A 20,937-nucleotide genomic window follows, 5' to 3' on the forward strand; every position below is an offset into this window, starting at 1 on the left:
CAGTCTGTGGTAGACGGGGAAAGGGGGGTCCGGGCCTTTTTGACGATGCCAGCTGCAGTCTGAAAGAAACTGTTTTATGGCGTGAGGTTTTGGGCCGCAGCCTCCTGCCAGAGGGAAGAGTATGAAACAGTTTGTGTCTGGGGTGGGAGCTGTCTGCCGCAATCTTTCCTGCACGCTTCAGGGTCCTGGAAGCGTGCAGGTCCTGGAGAGATGGAAGATTGCAGCCAATCACCTTCTCTGCAGAGCAGATGATAGCAGCGTACCAGATGGGGAATAGAGGAGGTGAGGATGTACTCAATGATGGCGGTGTAGAACTGCACCTACCGCTGGGGGAGTGAGGTTATGGATGGCTTTAAACGTCAAGAGGTGGATTTTGTAGTTGATACTGTGTTTGATAGGAAGCCAGTGGAGTTGGTGTAGAATGGGGGTGATGTGACTGATGGTGGGTGTTCTGGTGATGATCCAGGCAGCAGCGTTCTGGACCAGTTGGAGTTTATGGAGGAGACCAAAGAGAAGGGAGTCGCAAAAGTCCAGGCCAGAAGTGAAGTGAAGTGAAGTGACCAGAGAGTGAACCAAGATTACTGCACTGTTGGGATTGAGTGAAGAGCGAAGGCGGTTGATGTTTCAGAGGTGGAGATAGGCGGACCGGATGGTGTTATTGATGTGGGTGTGGTATGATAGAGTGCTGTCGAGGATGACCCAGACTCTTAGCCTGGGGAAAACTGAGTAGGTGTCTTTTTTGAGGGTGAAACTGGGATGTTTGGAGAGGGTTTGAACCAATGAGGACTACCTTGGTTTTGTTGCTGTTAAGTTTGAGGAAATTTGAGGAGAATCAGACTACAGGCACAGAGCGTGTTGTCTGCGTAACAGTGGAAATGGATTTTATGTTTGCGGAATATAAGTCCAAGTGGGAGGAGATAAAAAATAAATAGCAGAGGGCCCAGGGCAGAGCCCTGGAGAACACCAGTGGAGTGGGGGGATGGGTGGGACGTGAATAATTTCAACTGGATGAACTGATTACGGCCAGACAGTTATGAGTAGGGATGTGTATGTGAATGGTCGGTACCAGAGTACCGCTAAAAGTTTTAACTGTTGCGTAATGATACTGCCGCCATTGACAAGTTATGACGTAGAGCCCCATTGTTTTCTCTAGCCAATAGGTAAATATGTCGGCCGTCAGAGCTAAGCGATCGAAGGTATGGGCTTACTTTATCAAACGTAATGAAGCTTCGGCTCAATGCAATATAGTAGAAAGTAGTTGCGTCCAAGGGGGTAACACCAGCAACATCATGAAACACTTAATTTTTCACTCATGAAAAATTAAGGAGTGCGGCGTGTTTGACTGACTAAACAACACGGTTAAAGTTAGCAGCCCAGCTGCTAAGCCAGGTGAGATTATGAATCATTAAATTGGTAGTTAATTTACTCAGGAGAATGCGTTATCAATTTTAACACCGCTGATATATGTTACACTAATCCTGTAGGAGGTATGTACGAAGCAGCAGCCACCACTGCTGGTTTGCTGATGCAGACAACCCCATTCACAATCGCCAAGCGACAAATGAAGGTGTCTGCAGAAAAAACCGAGGAATGCCACAGGGACGTTACTAAGATATACATCCATATTCATACATATGTATGACAGTTTCAATTCTCTTATACAAACTGTACATACTTAGCATTGCACTTTTTTGCTACTCGTTTGTACTCTTGGTTGGATACTAAACAGCATTTTGTTTCTCTATGACTTTTACTCTAGCAAAGACAATAGTTAAATTATGTGAAACTATTGTTTGTTTTATTTGTTAATAGAATGATGATCTGATAGCGTTCCTGGAAGAGGCCACCACCATGGACCCTAGGTTCAAGGAGAAGATCAAGAAGGAAGAAGTCTTTGACTGGCTGATGGAGGCAGCAGTGAGAGAAGTGATCGATCAAAATGTAACTTTGAGAATATGTGCAATGTACATAACATAACACATTTATTAATTCAATCTAATCTCCCTCAGCTGTCAAAGGATTAGGATGTGACGATGTCGATGATGACTGAAGCTGACTTCCAGGGAGATAGAGAAGAGGATGATGTAAGTTTCAAATGTTTGTGAACCTATGCTGTGTTGCCACAAAAAATAATACACTTCACTAAAAATATATTATATTGTTCTATATTTCAGCAATGACAGTGATATCTGGAGAGGCGTGATTGGGAGGAACGGCCTCCCCGATCTGAACCCGAGTGGTGTTTTGTTGTTGGACTTCTGTGCTAGTCCCAGTTTGTCCATAACGAACACCATGTTCAAGCATAAGGGTGTCCATCAGTGCACGTGGCACCAGGACACCCTAGGCCGGAGGTCAATGATCGACTTTGTTGTCGTTTCATCTGACCTTCGGCCGCATGTCTTGGACACTCGGGTGAAGAGAGGGGCTGAGCTGTCAACTGATCACCACCTGGTGGTGAGTTGGATGCGCTGGCGGAGGAGGAGGTTGGACAGACCGGGCAGACCCAAACGGATTGTGAGGGTCTGTTGGGAACGTCTGGCTGAGCCCTCTGTCAGGGACGTCTTCAACTCCCACCTCCGAGAGAGCTTCTCTCAGATCCCGGGGGAGGCGGGGGACATTGAGTCCGAGTGGACCATGTTCTCTGCCTCCATTGTCGATGCGGCGGTTCGAAGTTGTGGTCTGACCACAGAACAACCCAAGACTATCAAATCATAAATTTAACCATTGGTACCAACCTTTTCATTTATTCAACTGTGTTAATATTACAGAGCCACCAAGTGAGTCATATGATCTGCTAAAAGGTTTGCCATTTGGAAAAAGATATAATCCTGGTACCTGGTTTGGTTTTGGGGTCTTACATAGATTAAGTTGGACACAAGAAAAAAAGTGCAAAAATCCTAACACAGTGAGTGTTAAATGTTATAAACACTTATAAACACACGCTTGCTCCCTGAGGGACAGGTCTTTCTAGGATAATAAATGCTGTTACACTTGTGTCATAAATGTTCTCGTGTCTCCAGGCCATGTGGGTGTTCAGGCTGAGTGTGGATACATGTATGTTCATTATGTTTGCAATGGTGGCTCTGGTGACTGCTACTATGGGGACTTGAAGAGGGTTAATAGATGCATGGGTTTCTTTTTAGTATATCTATAAACACACAGTCTCATACATACAGCTAAGCATTTTGTCGTTCCCATGAGCAGTGCTCTATTTACTGGTTGGATGGGGGATGGTTCACCTCCCTCATGGTTTTTCACTGTGTGTGTGTGTGTGTGTGTGTGTGTGTGTGTGTGTGTGTGTGTGTGTGTGTGTGTGTGTGTGTGTGTGTGTGTGTGTGTTAGTTGCACAGAACTGTGCTGACAGAAACCACAATCAAACATGCCGAGACTGTCAGCCATGGCCCTCTCGCTGTGAGCATATTTCCACCATAGCTAATATAAAGGTAAAGTCATTAACCTGACCTCCCAATTAAGCTCAGGTCCCTCTATGATCAACACATTACATTTCCTGTTACTACCGCAAAATTACAATATGTCCCTGTGTGCTTATACTATACAATTTCCTTTAGGATATCCAATGACATCATTAAAGGAAAAAATGTACTGGTAAACAGAAGCTGACAGTTGAATCTACAAACAAAGTTATGAGACGGAAATCCACCTGAATAAAACTTTTTTATCTAATTAGTGGCAAAAAAGAGACAAGTGCAAGTGTATTTATGTGTTATTGTGTGTGAAGGTGTTTTTATCACCTTGAGGAAGACATTAGTGAGCTGAACTCCGATGCAGCTCCTAGGTCCGTTGCCGAAGGAACACAAGAAGTGCTCCTGACCTGCATTCCTGCGCATACAAAAAACATCTTTAGACAAACGATTTGTAAAGAACTGAGCTCTCAAGCCAGTTTTGTTCAACTTCGTGAACAAATCTTAACGTGAACACGATAGACATCAATCAGTAATCCAACTGGCTGACCAGTGTGTCATACTTGTTACTCTCCAATATACAGTAACTGCTGTACAAATGTACTTAAAATAAATTGATGCTGGCTGTTTCAAGTTGTCCATCAATACCTTGCTGATGCAGGCCACCTCTACCTCCTGAGCCTAATGCTTCCTGTCTCTCTGAAACATGAGCCCATATTAAAGATAAACAGGAAGCATTATTGATGCGTGTAGTATAGCAGTGAGTCAGATAGATTACAAGCGTGAGAAGATTATTGGTGTTCTTTCTATTATCCTCCTAATGGTTTAATGTACTACTGGTCCATCTTGAAACAGCAAGATGTGTAGCATACAATGTTGTCCTTTAAGACCCAGAGAGAGGAGGTGAAACAGGCCAGTATAAGACTCTAAGAAAATAAATGGATTTGAAGTGTAATCTGCTGTTCATTCATTTACCTGCTTGAAAGTATATTGAAGGGGCAGACTGAGACATCATGACTCAGAGGCCAAGAAGGCTTTGATCGATTAGATTCACTATAAGTTTGAACAAAGAGTCCTCTAACATTAAAAAAAGTGTTTTGTTTTCCTGTTCTTGAATGTGGGTTTCATTTGAGGGGAATTATTTCAGAGGATATATAATACATAAAATATTTAAAACTGAGTTTTTTCACTGGTAGCTTAACACAAATGTGTTAAATATTTATTTTGTTTCTTTGTCATTGCTATAATATTTGTATTTCTCCATATCTGACAGTTTGCTGTAGCTGTATATGAACTTAAAATGTTGGCACTGTTAATAATAATTATAATAATACATTTTATTTGTTTAAGGCGCTTTTCAGGGCACTCAAGGCAATGTTGCGAAGAGTGTGTAATATCACCCTCATCGCTATACTGAACTGAGTACAAAGGGCCCTTCACAGTGAAACTTTTGGGGTGCATTTGCCCTAGGTAACCTGTATAGTGCCCAAGCATAGCCACATTTGGCTACTTCAGTTGCAGGCAGATTTTTTGGGGCTGGGTCGCTGATGCGTGTCTCCATTATCAGGAACAGCCCACCAAAATGCTTTCAGCAACCTTTACGGGGCGAAAAACATTTCTGTAATAGGAGAAGAACTGAAGCTGGCAAACGGGAACCTCCTGGTCTCTGCTAATTGGAATTTATTAATTATGTTCAGCACTCTCACGTGAAAATAAATCATGTGAACACAACTCATTTGAACGTATTTGACCAAAACCATTTCTCTACGACAACATTTGATGAAGTTGAAGATTACAAGAAAAGATGGGACAATGAGTCGGTTCAGGCCTTTTTGGAGGGGATTTTTCTTTTAATCTCAATCACTACCATTGTGGCGTATGTTAAAAAAGCAAACAAAAATGCAAGGAGCATCCCTTGTTTACATGTTTCTTCTTCTTTTGATTTTTTTGCTGTGTTCTTCTTTTTTTATTTTACGGTACTAGCCATTTGCAACAAGAAATCTGCATTACCTCCACCTTGAAGTCAGCTGTGATAACTTATGCAACTTATGCAAACATTAAAAAACTAAGTTAAGTTTCCATTTCAAATAACATCTGATATTTGCCAGTGTTTTTTCAGGCAAGAAGGAAACTCCCCATTCTCAGTTTCAACAGAAACCCATACCACAATCTGCTGCAGCAGCTCAGATCTTTATCTGTACTTGGTAGCACTTCTGATTCATTTATCTGGGGCCGGAGTCTGTGTGGGCGTTCGGCTGATGGGATATTAACTTGCCAGCTTCACTATTTGCTTCCAACTGAAAAGGCCTGTGCAAATACATACTGATAATAAACACCATGAGAATATGCACTGGAATAACATACCCAACAACAGCCTAACAACAAGAGAATAAAAGAAAGAAACAAAAACAGATGAAACTGTGATGATTGTAGGTGGGCTCGTTACATAACAGGACTGCAGTCATTAAGTTAAAGAGCCAGGTGGCATGAAAAAGAGCCTGGAAACCATCACGACAGAGAGCAAAGCAGTTTGCAGGAAGACTGACAGATGGAGAGGCTGAGAAATAGGCAGAGAGGGTGAAGAAAAAACAGAAGAGCATCAAAGGGAAGGTTGGTGAGATCAAACAAATATATTAAAATTATTAACAAAAGGACTGTGAAGGATTACACGGGTACAGAAAATGGATGGGTGGATGGATACTAACACAGTCAAAATCAGTAGTCTGAGGAGCATTTAAGTGTAAGATAAATCAAAATCCAGCATTAAACATCTCCGTACTAAAGATAGACCTTATAGCGTGCTTAGCTTACTATATAAAACGGCTGCTGATCTGTCAAGGGTGTACCCTCATGTTTGCTTGAAGACAGCTGGGATACAGCTCCAGCAGAACCCTGTGAACCCTGCACCATGCTTATCTTTAAACACTCATCCAAAAGTCATCACTTGCTATACAGTAAATCTACATTTCTCAGACCTTTGTTAAAATTGATCAGTACCCACACGTCGCATTTCCTTTTAAATTAGTGCATTTCCTATAGTTTTACACCTCACTGCCTCAAGGAAAGCCTCTGACTCATTCCTTAACCCCATCCTGCACAATGCACGCATACACACAGTATCACTCATAAAGCACAGAGGGAATCCCCATTGGTAAAAATAGGTGTGCCGAAGCCAGTTGCCATAGCAGCAGCTACATGTTTATTCATTCAAAGATTTATTTTCTCATCCAAGTGCTGTGCTGTCTTTGCATACACTAAAATGGCATCTATTCCCAGATTAAGATTACGTTTATAACGAATGGTTATAAACGTAATCTTTGAATTATCTCATCTTTTATAGTTTAAGTTTACCTTTTCCTGGAGAAGTATATGCACGAAAACACGGCTGAAAATTGTGTCACCATCTGGTGCACAGCAGTCAGGCATACCCTACGATCGTGTATAACTGTAATCACTTGTAATTCTTTTATTATCAATTATTACTGCTGTCGTATGCTGTGAAAAAGATTCACATTTTGAGGAACTACCCAGATTTTTGCTCTGAAACAATAACACAGTAAAATACCGTGCCAGACTCATAACTCTGTATCCCATCACGCTCTAAAGGGGCGTAACGAGGGAGAAAACAGCTGCTCTTCCACCCTGCAGATACTCACGCTCAACGGGAAACCCTATTGGTAAAGACAGTGGCAGGTGACCGGTTTCCATGGCAGCAGCTCCATGCATTCATGGATTTCTGTCGCCCGAGTGAACGAGCATGAATGAGAATAAGCAGGTGAATGAAGAGAGGATGTGAATGAGTGAATGAGCCAGATACTGTTTCAAATATCCAGAGACCATTACAGACGGATTCACTGAGTCTTTTTTTTTGTTCAGATTGCATTTTCTTTCCTTCAATACAACTGATATAAATGGCTGTCTGAGCTGTGAAACATAAAACTGTAAAATGGCTGTGATGTAGACTTTTCTTAAAATTAATTAATTCATGGTCTCTGTTTGCAACCAAAAGTAGGAGTTGTATCTAAACCATTATGCTTAAAAAAGTGTGCTTAAAGCTAATTACATGTTATTGTTATGCCTATTTCATGACAGCACAGACGACTGGACTTCAACAGCCGTTCTAAAAATAGATCTACTGTGTGAAGTCTCCAAAATGTAAATAAGTGTCAAATACATTTATGCTCTTATTCCCAAATTAATGTTCCTATCCCTTAAAAGATTTATTGTTGTACCAATCCCATCCTTCCATCAGACACTAGTGAATTTTACAGTTAATGTGATAATTACCGTTGTTGACTGGTCAGATAGATGTGACACATGTGGATGGAAATTACTTGGACAATCAATGCTGCTGTGCATCTTATGAACATGTTTTTATTTTGTTGACAATAATGGATTTTTTTTCACCACATTTATCTACTGCAATGTATCCTGAATCTGTTTATTAATTTTCTTCTTTTACAACAGAGTACAGTGATCAAAATGTATCAGACTTCTTTTAATTTTTATTCTTTATAAATGTTAATAATGCCTGAAATATAGCTATGAGCTTCAATGTAGGAAAATGCAGTGTGTTTTCTTCTTTTTGTTTTCTGTTTATGCAAATTGATCTTTTTTTTGTGCCACTCTGCCTGCTAATGTGTCACGGTGCTGAAAGCTTCCTCCCTCTTCCTCTATCTAGTTTGTGTGCGTGCACACGTGTGTGAGTGAGACTGTGGTACAACATTTAACCATTGTGGACTCAAACATGGATGATGCAACGGAGGTAACACTCAGCATGGCCGAGCTTACAGGTGAGTGAACTCACCCTGCGAGTTCCATCAAAACGATGAATTCATCATAAATATTTCAATATTGGTGCTTGTTTGGAGGCCTTTTTAGAAAGGCTCAATACTTTTTATTATTAATGCGGCAAACCTTAGTTTCAATCATTTCAGAAAACAGATACATTCCCAACAAATAAAATATATAGGTAGCTATTTTGGAGAATATAAAATGCATTGATAGTATTTTTAATAAAGGATGTTCCTCTACTTTATGCTTCACAACAGCTTATCCAGGTTGGCAGCCCACCCTGATCAGGTAGGTGTCCTGCTGGATGTGTTTCACTGTGGCCAAGCTCCTATAAAAGACATGGTTTTATGAAGAAAGAGCCTTTTTACTGCTCCATCCAAAATCTGAATTACCAGTGCAAACACCTATTCAACTAACAGTGGTAACTAGGTCATCCTATAAAATTAGACTTACTGGCTGCAGGAGCTTTTCTACCAAATGCAACTTTAAGCAGCAGGAAATTTATTAGCTGGTCTGCAGAGACATTACCATATACAGGACTGTCTCAGAAAATTAGAATATTGTGATAAAGTCCTTTATTTTCTGTAATGCAAAAATGTCATCCATTCTGGATACAAATCAACTGAAATATTGCAAGTCTTTTATTATTTTAATATTGCTGATCATGAATTACAGCTTAAGAAAACTCAAATATCCTATCTCAAAAAATTAGAATATTCTGGGAATCTTAATCTTAAACTGTAAGCCATAATCAGCTATATTAAAATAATAAAAGGCTTGCAATATTTCAGTTGATTTGTTATGAATCCAGAATGTATGACATTTTTGTTTTTTTTTTTAAATTGCATTACAGAAAATAAAGAACTTTATCACAATATTCTAGTTTTCTGACACAGTCCTGTATAGACATAATGTTTATCAGGCACTGCACAGAAGGTTTTAATTGAGTCTTGAAATGTGCTTATTCTCAAAACATGAGATATCGTAAATACATTTTATTTTCTTGCAATCATCTTATTTAATTACCTTCCACTGAACCTCCTGACTGTTAAGAGGCAGCATATAGGACCTTTGAGATTATTTCTGCAAAGAGCCCTAAAGCTACCAAACTGAAAGATTAAGATCCTCACCTCCCGCTCCATCTCTCCGGCAGGAAGCTGTCAGGCTGCTGGAAGACTTCTGGGTCAAGGTGCACAGAGTGGCTGATGTAGATTGCACCATGACCTTTAGGGACATGAAACCCTGCAAGGGTGGAGTCCTGCGCAAACAGACACACATATAGAGGAAAGCATCACCACATCTATTAGATATCTATTGTAAATGTAATATATATATATATTATAATGTCAATTCGTACGCATTTCTGGTTTGTGTCATGTTCTTCTGGCATTATAGAATCTGTTTGAATGCCTACTGAGTGTCCGAAAAAATGTGAAATATTGTAAAACTAGTTCATTAAAACGGCCCTTTAACTTTATACTTGTTCAAATTTCCTTCATGAGGAAATTTCTCGATAAACATTTCTCAACCTTGTTTGGATAAACAATATAATGGGCAGCACTTATGTAACCAGTGATCCAGAAGTTAAAGAATTCAAGGTTTTTAGTGTCATAACACCATCTGCATCGAGCAAAACGAAACCAAATTAATGTTATAACTTTAACTCAAACTAATTATTCAGAGTTAGTTCTCTTGCTAAGCTCTGGTATAAAAAGGGTAACTTGGGGCAAAAAGACCGCTCAGATCACCTTTTCACCACATCCATTTGAAGCTGCTCTAATGTGCCGTCAAAAAACATGATCACTGTTTTGCTTTCCTCGACACTCTCATTTCTCAAAATCTTCTTTTCTCCCAGTTCTTGTTGAAAGATGCCTCTGCCGACTTAAGTCTACCACCCACTCATTCTCACGCACACGCACTCAGGTTGTCAAATGTGTCGCATATTTTAGTTCCACCTGGTGGAGAGTTCAGTTTTTCCGCCTGACTGTGAATATAAGCAATTTCTGGCGCACTTTCCCACACAAATGCAGTCTTGTGAATAACAAGTGTGTCCCCTCTTTCAGTTCTGAGGCTTTATGTATCAGGACATTAGAAAAAATATATCATTTGGTCCTTATCAGGTTGATTTTTCTTTCTTTTCTTTTTGCAGCTGTTCTGTTGCAGATCTGCTGGTGTGTTGGGGATCATTTTCATCTTACAGGACTCAATTTGTACAAATATTTGTACGCTTGACTACAGAAAACTGTTACATAGAGAAGTTGAGACTTCAAGACGACATGGTTTTGCGGCTACAAAACAAGCCCCAAACTATTACACCCCTGTCACTATGTTTGACAGTTGGTGTGAGGCGTTTGTGCTGTGGTTTCCAGCAAATATACTGTGCATAATAGGCATGTACTTCCCCTTTGGTCTAGTTTGTCAAGAGGACACTGTTGCAAATATTTGCTTCATGACATTGTTTTAACACACACTTGAAAGCTTCAGAGCAGCAAACCGCCCAAATGTTAGCATTTACAGAAGTTGTCACATCTGATAACAATCAGTTTATTAAGTGGATTTGTTTCGCAGCACCTTGCTGCTACTTCACCTCTTAATTTCAGTGGAAATAGTTTTACATTTTATATTTTATACATTTTATATAACACTCTGATTGTTCCATATCTGACCTACTGTGTTGAAGTTTGGGGAAATGCCTGTAAAACATATATTCAATCAATTTTCATTCTGCAAAAAAGAGCCATAAGGATAATTAGTAGAAAACGATATAGAGATCCAACAAATCCATTATTCCTTCAGTTAAATTTGTTGAAATTTCATGAACTAGTAGACCATAGTATTCTGCAAATTATGTTTAAAGCTCATAAAAAAACTTTACCAATCAACATTCAGAAAAGATTTGAAAAAAGAAAAAGCAAGTATAACTTAAAAGGAACAGAGATTTTTATAAAACCAAGATGCAGGACAAAATTGATGGAACGTTGTGTTTCTGTGAAAGGAATCAATTTATGGAACAATCTGAACAAAGAAAACAAATATAACGAAAAATGTTGAGTTTGATTGACATACCCGTAGGCGGTGGTAATTTTATTTAATGTTATTTTAATTTTATTTTAGTTGTTTTTATTCACTTAGTTGGTTTTTTTTAAATTTTTTATTTATTTTTTATTATTATTAATTTATGTTATTTGTGAAAGGGGCAGATCAGATAAGATTCTTCTTCTTTCTGCTCCCTTTTCATTCATAAGTTAGGAACATTTGTATTTGTGTTTGTATTAAATTGTTTAGTTTTTTTGAATGAAATAAAGAATAAAATGAAAAATGAAATGAAAATAGTGGTTTGGTTTCCATTAGATACAGTCGATAAAAACATGATATAATATATCATATACCAATGATGCTGTTCATTAGAGGCTGTATTCTAAGACCTGATAAGGAACAGGTGATTTGTACACACTACAATTAAAAAAGCGTCTACATTCTTTTTCACGACTGTAAACATTTACACAGTTCTTTTTAGGACTAGCAGAGTGCTCTCCTGCTGAGTATCCTGCTGTTAGTACAGGTTACACAGAGGTATTGGCATGGGAGCGCCTATGGCAGTGACAATGTGCCTCTAATTAACTGTAAGTACTCTTCAAAGGACTACTTTTAATTTTTAGCTTGAATATTTTTCAACACAAATGTCTATGTCTACTTGAATCCCTTGTAGGTGTTTCACTTCTCTTCCATGGTCAATCTGACTCTAAGTCCCTTTGGTCTTGATTGTATCTTCTAAAACACCCCCCCCACCAAAACCACCAGCAATAAAAAAAAAAAATGTACTGATCAATTTCCTAGATGAGTGAAAACTTTCCATTTCACAGCGTCACCAGCACACATCCGCCCCACCAGAGACCTCCACTCCCGCTCCCTTCCTTCCGGGGAAGCGGAGCAAATCAATCACAGAGTGGAATCAATGCCTCCCATCGGATTGTTGCGTAAGCCTGCTTGATGAGGTCATAATGATCAACAGTAAGTTTAGCGGGTAGAGGCTGAACAGCCCGTCCTCACAGTGCAGAGTCAGCCAATCAAGAGATGGTACTTGGTAAACACGGGGTGCTATCAGAGGAAAGCAGTCATTTTAATGAAAAAAATTGTGGTTAACAGGTCCTGGAGATATATCTGGAAAATATCGAACAATACAAAACAAATAAAAATTGAATAAAATGATGTCCAACACAAAAGAAAAACAGTTTTTTTTTTTTTTACATCTGGTGCCACATTGTGTTTAAAACTCATAGGGCCTGATTTACTAAAGGTTTGCGTGTGTAAAAACGTGTGCAAACTTGACATCACCCGCAAATCAATGTGCAAGCTGATCTACTAACAGCGTGCAAAGAGGACTGCGCCTCTCAAATGAGCAAAATAGCACACGCTGTTCATTTAGTACTTTGGCCCTGATGAATAATCAATATGGGGCGTACCCGCCAGAAAGCTAAATACTGGGAGGGGAAAATGCAAATAGGTTCATTTACCTCACGCAATGAGATTTACCAAGCCAGAAAGTTTTTGCGTGGATTGTGATTGCGTCTGTATTTAATACGTTCGAAAGAAAGGTGTTAATCTGCCCAGCATTACGCACCGATGGCTGCTGTTATTGTGGTGTTGTGCCGTATTCAGCACCCCGGCCGTGAAAAGCACCCCCTCATACACACTCACACAAGCACATACTTAGGAGTTTATATTATATATATATTTACAAATATTATGGAAGACAACACAGTAAGCAGGCTATTAATTAATGACATCAATAACCATTTACCCGGTTTTTGTTATCTGTGACTGTGATTGTGGGAAAGTATGACTATTGTGGAATCCATGAGCGCATTTAAACATGAATCATTAACACAAAACTGGACGCTAAACAGAACGTGACACGGAATGAGAATGTAATTTTTGTCATTGTGTGTACGTTGTCATTTGTAGTAAATTAAACATGAGCATTTAGTCCTTTTTGACATTTACTCGTGAATAAGAGATCTGTGGGTCATATATGTCGACGAGGGGGTGCTTTTCAAGGCAGCAACACTTTTGATAATGTTTAAATTTCTTTGCTGTAGTTCATGAATGTGTTTATTTGCCTCTTCCACTAATATTTCTAACTCCACCGCGTCAAATTTCATTTTGCGCTTGCGATCCTGCTTTCCATCCAGACTCTCCATGGCGCAAACCGTAAGACACGCAACACCTCATTTAAATACTGCTGTTTGCACCTGTTATCAATTGCGCACGCAATCTTAGTTGATCACCCGCAAAACACACAACAGCACGTGCAAACTTTTTCAGTGCACACGCAATTTAGTACTCTTTATTTAGGATCTTAGTAAATCGGGCCCATACACTGTTATGTAAGACAAACCGAACAACTTCAACAGGTAGTGACTCACTGATTCTCAGAATCATCACATCGTAGAGTCTGCATCTATAATATCCTAATACTGCCTGTCATAATGCAATCTGTATACGTAACTATTGTGAGTTATATTGTTCGTTCTCTGTGATTCTTGGTACTTTGCAGCAAGATTGAGAAGACAGGTGGACTTTTATCAATAGTCTGCTGTCGCCATCTAGTGGAGGGAAGAACAGCACACAGCAACTCAACGTACTGGAGACTTCCCTTAAAACGGATGTTATTTGAGTTTGCGGGCCTGTGATGGACTGGTGACCTGTCCAGGGTGTAACCCCTGCCTCTCACCTGAAATGAGCTGGGATAGACTCCAGCAGACCCCTGGGACGCTGCAAAGAATATAGCGGGTATAGATAATGGATGGATGGATTTGAGTTTGCTTATAGTATTTCTCTTGCTCTGTGATGTCTGTAATTTCATAATCCAGGTTTTTGATTCTACTTTGAAGATATTTTGGACACCTACATCCCAACCAAAAATATAGCACATTCAAGAGTTACAGATATGGTTTCTCCTACATGCATTAAAGTTAGATTTTTTGTTGTTTTGTGTTTTTTTTTTACATATCAGTTTTCCCAAAGTGGAACCAACTCATACTCATGTATTCAATCTTTAACTTAATCAGATGTGATTATGATATTTCTGTGTGTGACTAGATATAGCATTTGAGGGACTAATGATGAATAACAAACTGGGCATGAGCCAGATGTGGCCTGACCTTCACAAGCTAGTTTTGACATGTGATACACAGCAAGTGTTGTGCAGTCCAGAAGTGGCCCAAAGGCTCAAAGAAAATTAGGAACTAAGCCATGTCTGGTATATTCGTGACCCAGGCACAGGCATCTTGAGTCAGTGTTGTCAGTCAAAGCCATAACATGGGACACTTTTGGGCTAAACATTCTTTGCCAACTGTGAAGTGATCAGTCCTACCCGGTCCGCTATTCTGCGTCCTCCTATGAAAGGCGGCCATAGTCTCTGCACTTCCAGAAGTACCCGGTGCAGGTAATCAGGGTCTTCTAACGCTTGACGACGGGTCTCCACCTGAACATGGAGAAAGAGTGATAAAGTGTGACTGCTGTCAATAGAGACATTTTATTATGTTGCTGAACGCAGTAAATTATCACCATCTCAAAAATGTTGTCAGTATAACAGTTGGTCAAAGAATGCAAAAAATAAATGTGAAGCATAACAATGTAATCCACTTTATTTCATTGAGGAGTATCATTTAACTTAGTTTTTTCTTCCAAAATTCTTACAATTAGAGGAGCTGCAAAGTCTACATTCACCAGCCACTTTACTAGGTACACCTTGCTAGTACGGGGTTGGACGCCCTTTCACCTTCAGAACAGCCTTAATCCTTTGTGGCATAGATTCAACAAGGTTCTGGAAACATTCCTCAGAGAGTTTGGTCCATATTGACATGGTAGCATCACGCAGTTGGTGCAGATTTGTCGGCTGCACATCCAGGATGTGAATCTCCCATTCCACCACATCCCAAAGGTGTTGGACTGAGATCTGGTGACTGTGGAGGCCGTTTGAGTAGTGAACTCATTGTCATGTTCAAGAAACCAGTCTGAGATGATTCTTTATGACATGGCGCGTTGTCCAGCTGAAAGGAGCCATCAGAAGATGGTACACTGTGGTCATAAAGGGGTGGACATGGTCAGCAACAACACTCAGGTAGGCTGTGGCATTGACACGATGCTCATTGGTACTAATGGGCCCAAAGTGTGCCAGGAAAATATCCCCAACACCACAAGCCTGAACCTTTGATATAGGGCCGGGTGGATACATGCTTTCATGTTGTTGACATGTCATTTTTCCAATCTTCTGTTTTCCAGTTTTGGTGAGCCAGGGTGAATTGTAGTTGTTAGCTGACATGAGTGGCATCCGGTGTGGTCTGCTGCTGCTGTAGCCCATCAACCTCAAGGTTCCATGTGTTGTGCGTTCAGAGATGCTCTTCTGCAAACCTCGGTTATAACGAGTGGTTATTTGAGTTACTGTTGCGTTTCTATCAGCTCGAACCAGTCTGGCCGTTCTCCTCTGACCTCTGGCATCAACAAGGCATTTGCGCCCACAGAACTGCTGTTCACTGGATATTTTCTCTTTTTCGGACCGTTCTCTGTAGACCCTGGAGATGGTTATGTGTGAAAATCCCAGTCGATCAGCCGTTTCTGAAATACTCAGAACAGCCCATCTGGTACCAACAACGATGCCACGTCCAAAGTCACTTAAATCACCTTCTTCCCCATTCTGATGTTTGGCTTGAACTGCAGCAAATCATCTTGACCACTTCTACATGCCTAAATGCATTGAGTTGCTGCCATGTGATTGGCTGATTAGAATTTTGCGTTAATGAGCAGTTGGACAGGTGTACCCAATAAAGCGGTTGGTGAGTGTATGTGTTTATGTACAAGTTTGTTTTTACCATCAAGACCTGTGTGAATAGTTTTTTGCATTCACTCTGCTGCCTGAGTTTGTGTACCTGTTCATTTCCACTGAGAGCAAGTGTGAAGGAGGTGAGCAGCGACGCCAGAGCTTTAGGAATGAGCGCTGAAATGAACAGCAGGAGATGCTGGGCAGCAGAACTGGAGTCAGGCAGTGGTAAAGAGCCAAGAGAGCTGACAAAACTAGAAATGATACAAAAGAAGGCTAAAAAAGTTATATATAACGGATAATTACTAACTGACAATTAGTAGCATTGATGCTACAAACAAATCAGGGTGTCAACAAAGATCAGTGGCCTTAATGAGCATCTAATTCATGTCAAAAGAGGGACATAACTTTGAATAAGAATATCAATGCAATACAGAAGAGATATCAGCAGGCTCACCCTTGTGTGTCATTCTGCAGTTTGTTTTTGATTATGTTCATCAGTTTGTCTCTGGCATCCAGAGCCGTAGAGAAACCTGACGACCACAACGGAATTTTCACGTTTATTGGAGCAGAGATCAGACCTGCCGGTGCAGAAGAGGACAAGTCCAGACGGTGGGAGCAGACAGAGAAAAAAAAAAAAACCAATAAAAAACAAAGAAATCAACAGTGAACTGAACTGAAAGAAGAAGTTGGAGATTCTGCAATGTTGTATTGCACATAACCTTGTGAAACTGATAAAAGAAAGAGAGGCCTTGAAACTTATTGTCTGGTCTCGCCCTGCTGCCTGTATTTTTCAATAATCTGAGTTTGCTCTACCATGCCAGTGCTGGGTGCAGAGCTGCATGATCTCCTCGAAAAATTCAGGCTGCTCTTCTGCGCGTACATTGAGGAAAAGCCCCAACACCAACTCCGTCCCCAGGCGTTTGAATGCGGAGTACACACACTCCGGCTGCCCACTAAGAAATAAACAGAGGAACACTGAAGTGAAGAAAATGGAGGGAAGAGAGCGATCAAATAAGCAAATTCCCACTTTTCCTAACATCTGCACTGCACTGTATTACAATACTAATTTTGCTAGGGGTTCATATTAACTGTTACCTGGGTGACAGATCCTTCAGAGAGCGCTCACACACACTGTAGAGAGAAATAGTGAGAGAACCTGTAACAAGCTTGGGTTTTAAACAAGATGACAGACTCATGGAACAAGACGCCCCTCACAAAAACTGTCCAAGATACACAACTACACAAACCTTTGTCCAAAACCATAATCTGCAGCACATATCATATATTGCTGAAAATACAGTAAAATCACTTTTGTTACCTGTAAATATAATCTCTTGATGTTTCCATACCAGATCCCGTTAACAGGCTGGTGAAGGACAGACGGAGGAGACAGGCCTCCTCACCTGAGAAACCAATACAACTTCTTTTTTTGGCACAGTTGAATTTAAACAGAATACATGAATACTGTCGGCTTCAGCTTGTATGTACGGTACCGTTTGTGGTGACAATTGTGTCCCCATACACGTTTGTCATCAAATCAGTTGGATCCTTCAGAAACACATTGGACTTGTCTGAAACACAATACATGCAGTTCACATTAATCAAACGCAAAAAAGAACAATCTGGGTTGTTTCTTTTTGCAAATTTGTTTGCATCAAAGTTGGAGATGTTTGCATAACATGTAAGACTGTGTGTTCACACAGGAACTGTCATGTCAGAAAAAGTATGTGTTTTATTCTAATTAGGGCTGTTCGATTAATCGATTTTAAATCGTAATCGCGATTATGTAATTAGAACGATGTTAAAACGTGAAAATCGTAAAATCGATTTTTCACTTTTTTTATTTATTTTTATTTTTTTACCTTGTCTGCACACATATTAATGATTGATACCATATTAATGATTGATGGAAATACCTCTCAATACCTGCGACAAGTGCCCCATGGGAGAGGCTCTTTAGTGTAGGAGGGGGCGTTGTAACATGCCACCGGGCATCCCTCAAGCCTAATGCGGTAGACCGGCTCGTGTTCCTTGCAAAAAACTTGCAAATGTAATGACTGACATTACACCTGACACCTCTACCTCCTTCATGGGTTGCATTATTATTTAGCATGCAAAGACCCAGTTTAGTTTAATTAGAAAATGTCTTGTTTTATTTAATTGGAAATATAACTTACTGTATGTTTGCAAGTGCTGATTTGCTGATTTTTTTTTTTCAGAGATAAAACTTTATATTTTATTATATTTTTTAAAACTTTTTTTCAACTTATTTTACAGAGTTTTGCACTTTATTCATTCATTTTTGGTTTAATAAGAGCAAAGTTTGCACTTAAAGCCCAATGGGGCAAATGTTCAATAAAAAAACAGCATATTTGAAATAATTTCTTTGCCTTTTGTCAATTCACAAAATAATCGTAATCGTAATCGAAAATCGGACTTTGAGAGAAAAAAATCTCTCTTTTATTTTTGGGCAAAATCGAACAGCCCTAATTCTAATTCTAATTCAAAGAAGAAGAATCCCTCCTTTCTGCAATCTGCCCCCTCTCCAGCATCACGAGTCTCTCCCATGAGCATACAACTAATCCTGGGGTGATTATTTCTCCTCATAGTGTCCTTAAATGGGAAAGTCAACTTTTTCTCCTTTACTGAAAAAAAAAAGTCGAGTCTGAGTTATATTCCACAAGAAAGTGAACTCTTCAGGTGATGATGTCACACGGAAAGCACAAGAAATATTCAAGGCGAGACTACAAATGAACAACAAACTTGTACGTGACCACAGTACAACAACATACCACACAGCAACTCTCTCATGCCATCCACGGAGCAGATGAAGACGGTCGGTCTGTTGAGCAGGCGACACTGAAACACTCTGCTCCCGTGTTTTTCCATCTTGTGTCTGCAGAAGCTCGCCGGGTCCCGGTAGAAGTCCAGGGACTTGTCCCCGAGCAGCGATACACCTGCATTTCCTGGTAGTTGAGACATCCACAGCTGCTGTCTCAGCGTGTAAGGTTTTCAAGCAGGGTGTTGTCTCTCTACTCTAACAACAGTAACCCTAAACTTCAGTACGACTGCGTTCACACTCAGGCTAATTCTGTTACGGCTTTTTTTACCCTTTATCTGCGGAGTTCACCGTGACGACGCGTGTATCAAATTGCTGCTCTCTCTCTGAGGGAACCTGAAGTAACCGTAACCATACCAGCCCAGTGAGGCGTTCTGAGCTGCTCGTAATTTACATCGACTTGTTGGTACTTGCCATATAATAGTGATAAGACATAATACGCACAGATAAATAATATGAATGAATGAATGAATGAATGAATGAATGAATGAATGAATGAATGAATGAATGAATGAATGAATGAATGAATGGTAACATATGCACAGGTTCGAAAAAGGAGTAGGAAGAAGTATGCACTTTTTCCTAGTTCCTACCCCTTTATAACTATGAATTTACATTATTGCTATTATTATATCTACACAATATCCAAAAAAATATAGTCTATCTAAACGTAAACATGCCTATTACTCAAGGGCGTAGGTTTGGTCTCAACATTGGTAGGGACGATATAATGACATAACCTACATGTACTTTTTGCTGGGGACGGGACATTAATAAGACCAAACAGATTGGGTGAACGGGGGTCAGGGCTACATTTGTCATGAATATTAACCGAATTAATTGATAGGCTAAATGATCAATGCAAAATAAATCTGCATTGACTTATACTGTGTATAATGTGTATTGGTTCACCTGATACACGGTTCAATTCAAACCTTCGTTTTCAAAAACTACTAAAGAAACATTTTGAAAACTTCCAGAATATTCCAGGATTTTATTAGCAATTTAAATTGCAATATTTGAACATAACTTAAATTATATTAACATACACAATAAATACAAACTTATTAATAATCTCTTACCTACTACTTAACCTATATATGGAACTACATGTTGGCCTACATGGTCCTTCACCACAAAAGTAATACATTGCTTTAATTGGTTGCTGGCTGAACATAATGAAAATAATTCACTTAATAATGGTAGGGTCAATTCTATCCTTACAACATTTGGGAAGACAATCTAAATTACCTTTATATCGGAACTCATTATATAATGCAAATAAGGTTGCTTAAAAGTTGGTGGCGACAATTTGAGCCTCCTGAAAAGTTGGTAGTGTTATGTCCCTACCGTCCCTATACAAAGCTACGCCCTTGCTATTACTACATAAATCCATATACTGTAAGTATATAGAAAATATAAATATTACATAAATATTATATCAATGTATAGAAAATACAAATATTATATAAATCTTGTCACGTCTGGGGGTAAGGTGTGGACCCAAACGCAAGAGAGCATGAGGCGGGAGGCAGGAGTCGGCAAAAAATAAGGATTTATTTTACAAAAAAGGCGAAAACAAGGCGCTGCTGGGCAGGATCAAGACAAACTAAAAAGAGATCAAAAAACTTGAGGAGCAAAACATGGCAGAAAACATGGGGGACAAACAGTACGGTCCGACAGGGAACAAGGGAATGACAAGACCAGATATACACAGGGGATAACGAGACATGACGAGACACAGGTGCAGACAATCAGGGCAGATGGGACACAGGCGGGGCAAAACAGAAACTGAAGGCTGGGGGGAATGTCAAACCTTGACAAATCTATATAAATATACACTATATAAACTACATAAATATCCCTATAAATATATAAATATATGCTACATACATAATAAATATACATAATTACATACATACAAACATATTACATAATTATAACTACTCGAAATGTCACATATGAGAGTATGGAAGCCTATTAGGGAGTGAAGAAAAAAAATACAATTCTGAGAAAAAAAGTCATAATTCGGACTATTTTTTTAGGGTAAACTTGTA

General features: G+C 39.6%; 1 protein-coding gene across 1 annotated transcript in view; it reads right to left on the reverse strand.

Moving 5' to 3' along the window:
- LOC133454717 (uncharacterized) overlaps positions 1–19,221 on the reverse strand; it is a 29,282-nt gene extending 10,061 nt beyond the window's left edge. Inside the window, exons 1-10 of the mRNA XM_061733442.1 lie at positions 18,834–19,221; positions 17,535–17,612; positions 17,360–17,444; positions 17,137–17,172; positions 16,855–16,994; positions 16,496–16,619; positions 16,148–16,292; positions 14,593–14,703; positions 9,347–9,474; positions 3,753–3,840 (exon numbers count right to left, since the gene is read on the reverse strand). Coding sequence (XP_061589426.1) covers positions 3,753–3,840; positions 9,347–9,474; positions 14,593–14,703; positions 16,148–16,292; positions 16,496–16,619; positions 16,855–16,994; positions 17,137–17,172; positions 17,360–17,444; positions 17,535–17,612; positions 18,834–19,023 — 1,125 coding nt within the window. The 5' untranslated portion in view covers positions 19,024–19,221. The remainder of the gene's footprint in view (positions 1–3,752; positions 3,841–9,346; positions 9,475–14,592; positions 14,704–16,147; positions 16,293–16,495; positions 16,620–16,854; positions 16,995–17,136; positions 17,173–17,359; positions 17,445–17,534; positions 17,613–18,833) is intronic.
- Between the last annotated feature and the right edge of the window lie 1,716 nt (positions 19,222–20,937).

The sequence above is a fragment of the Cololabis saira genome, chromosome 11 (genome assembly GCF_033807715.1).
Source record: "Cololabis saira isolate AMF1-May2022 chromosome 11, fColSai1.1, whole genome shotgun sequence".
NCBI lineage: Eukaryota > Metazoa > Chordata > Actinopteri > Beloniformes > Belonidae > Cololabis > Cololabis saira.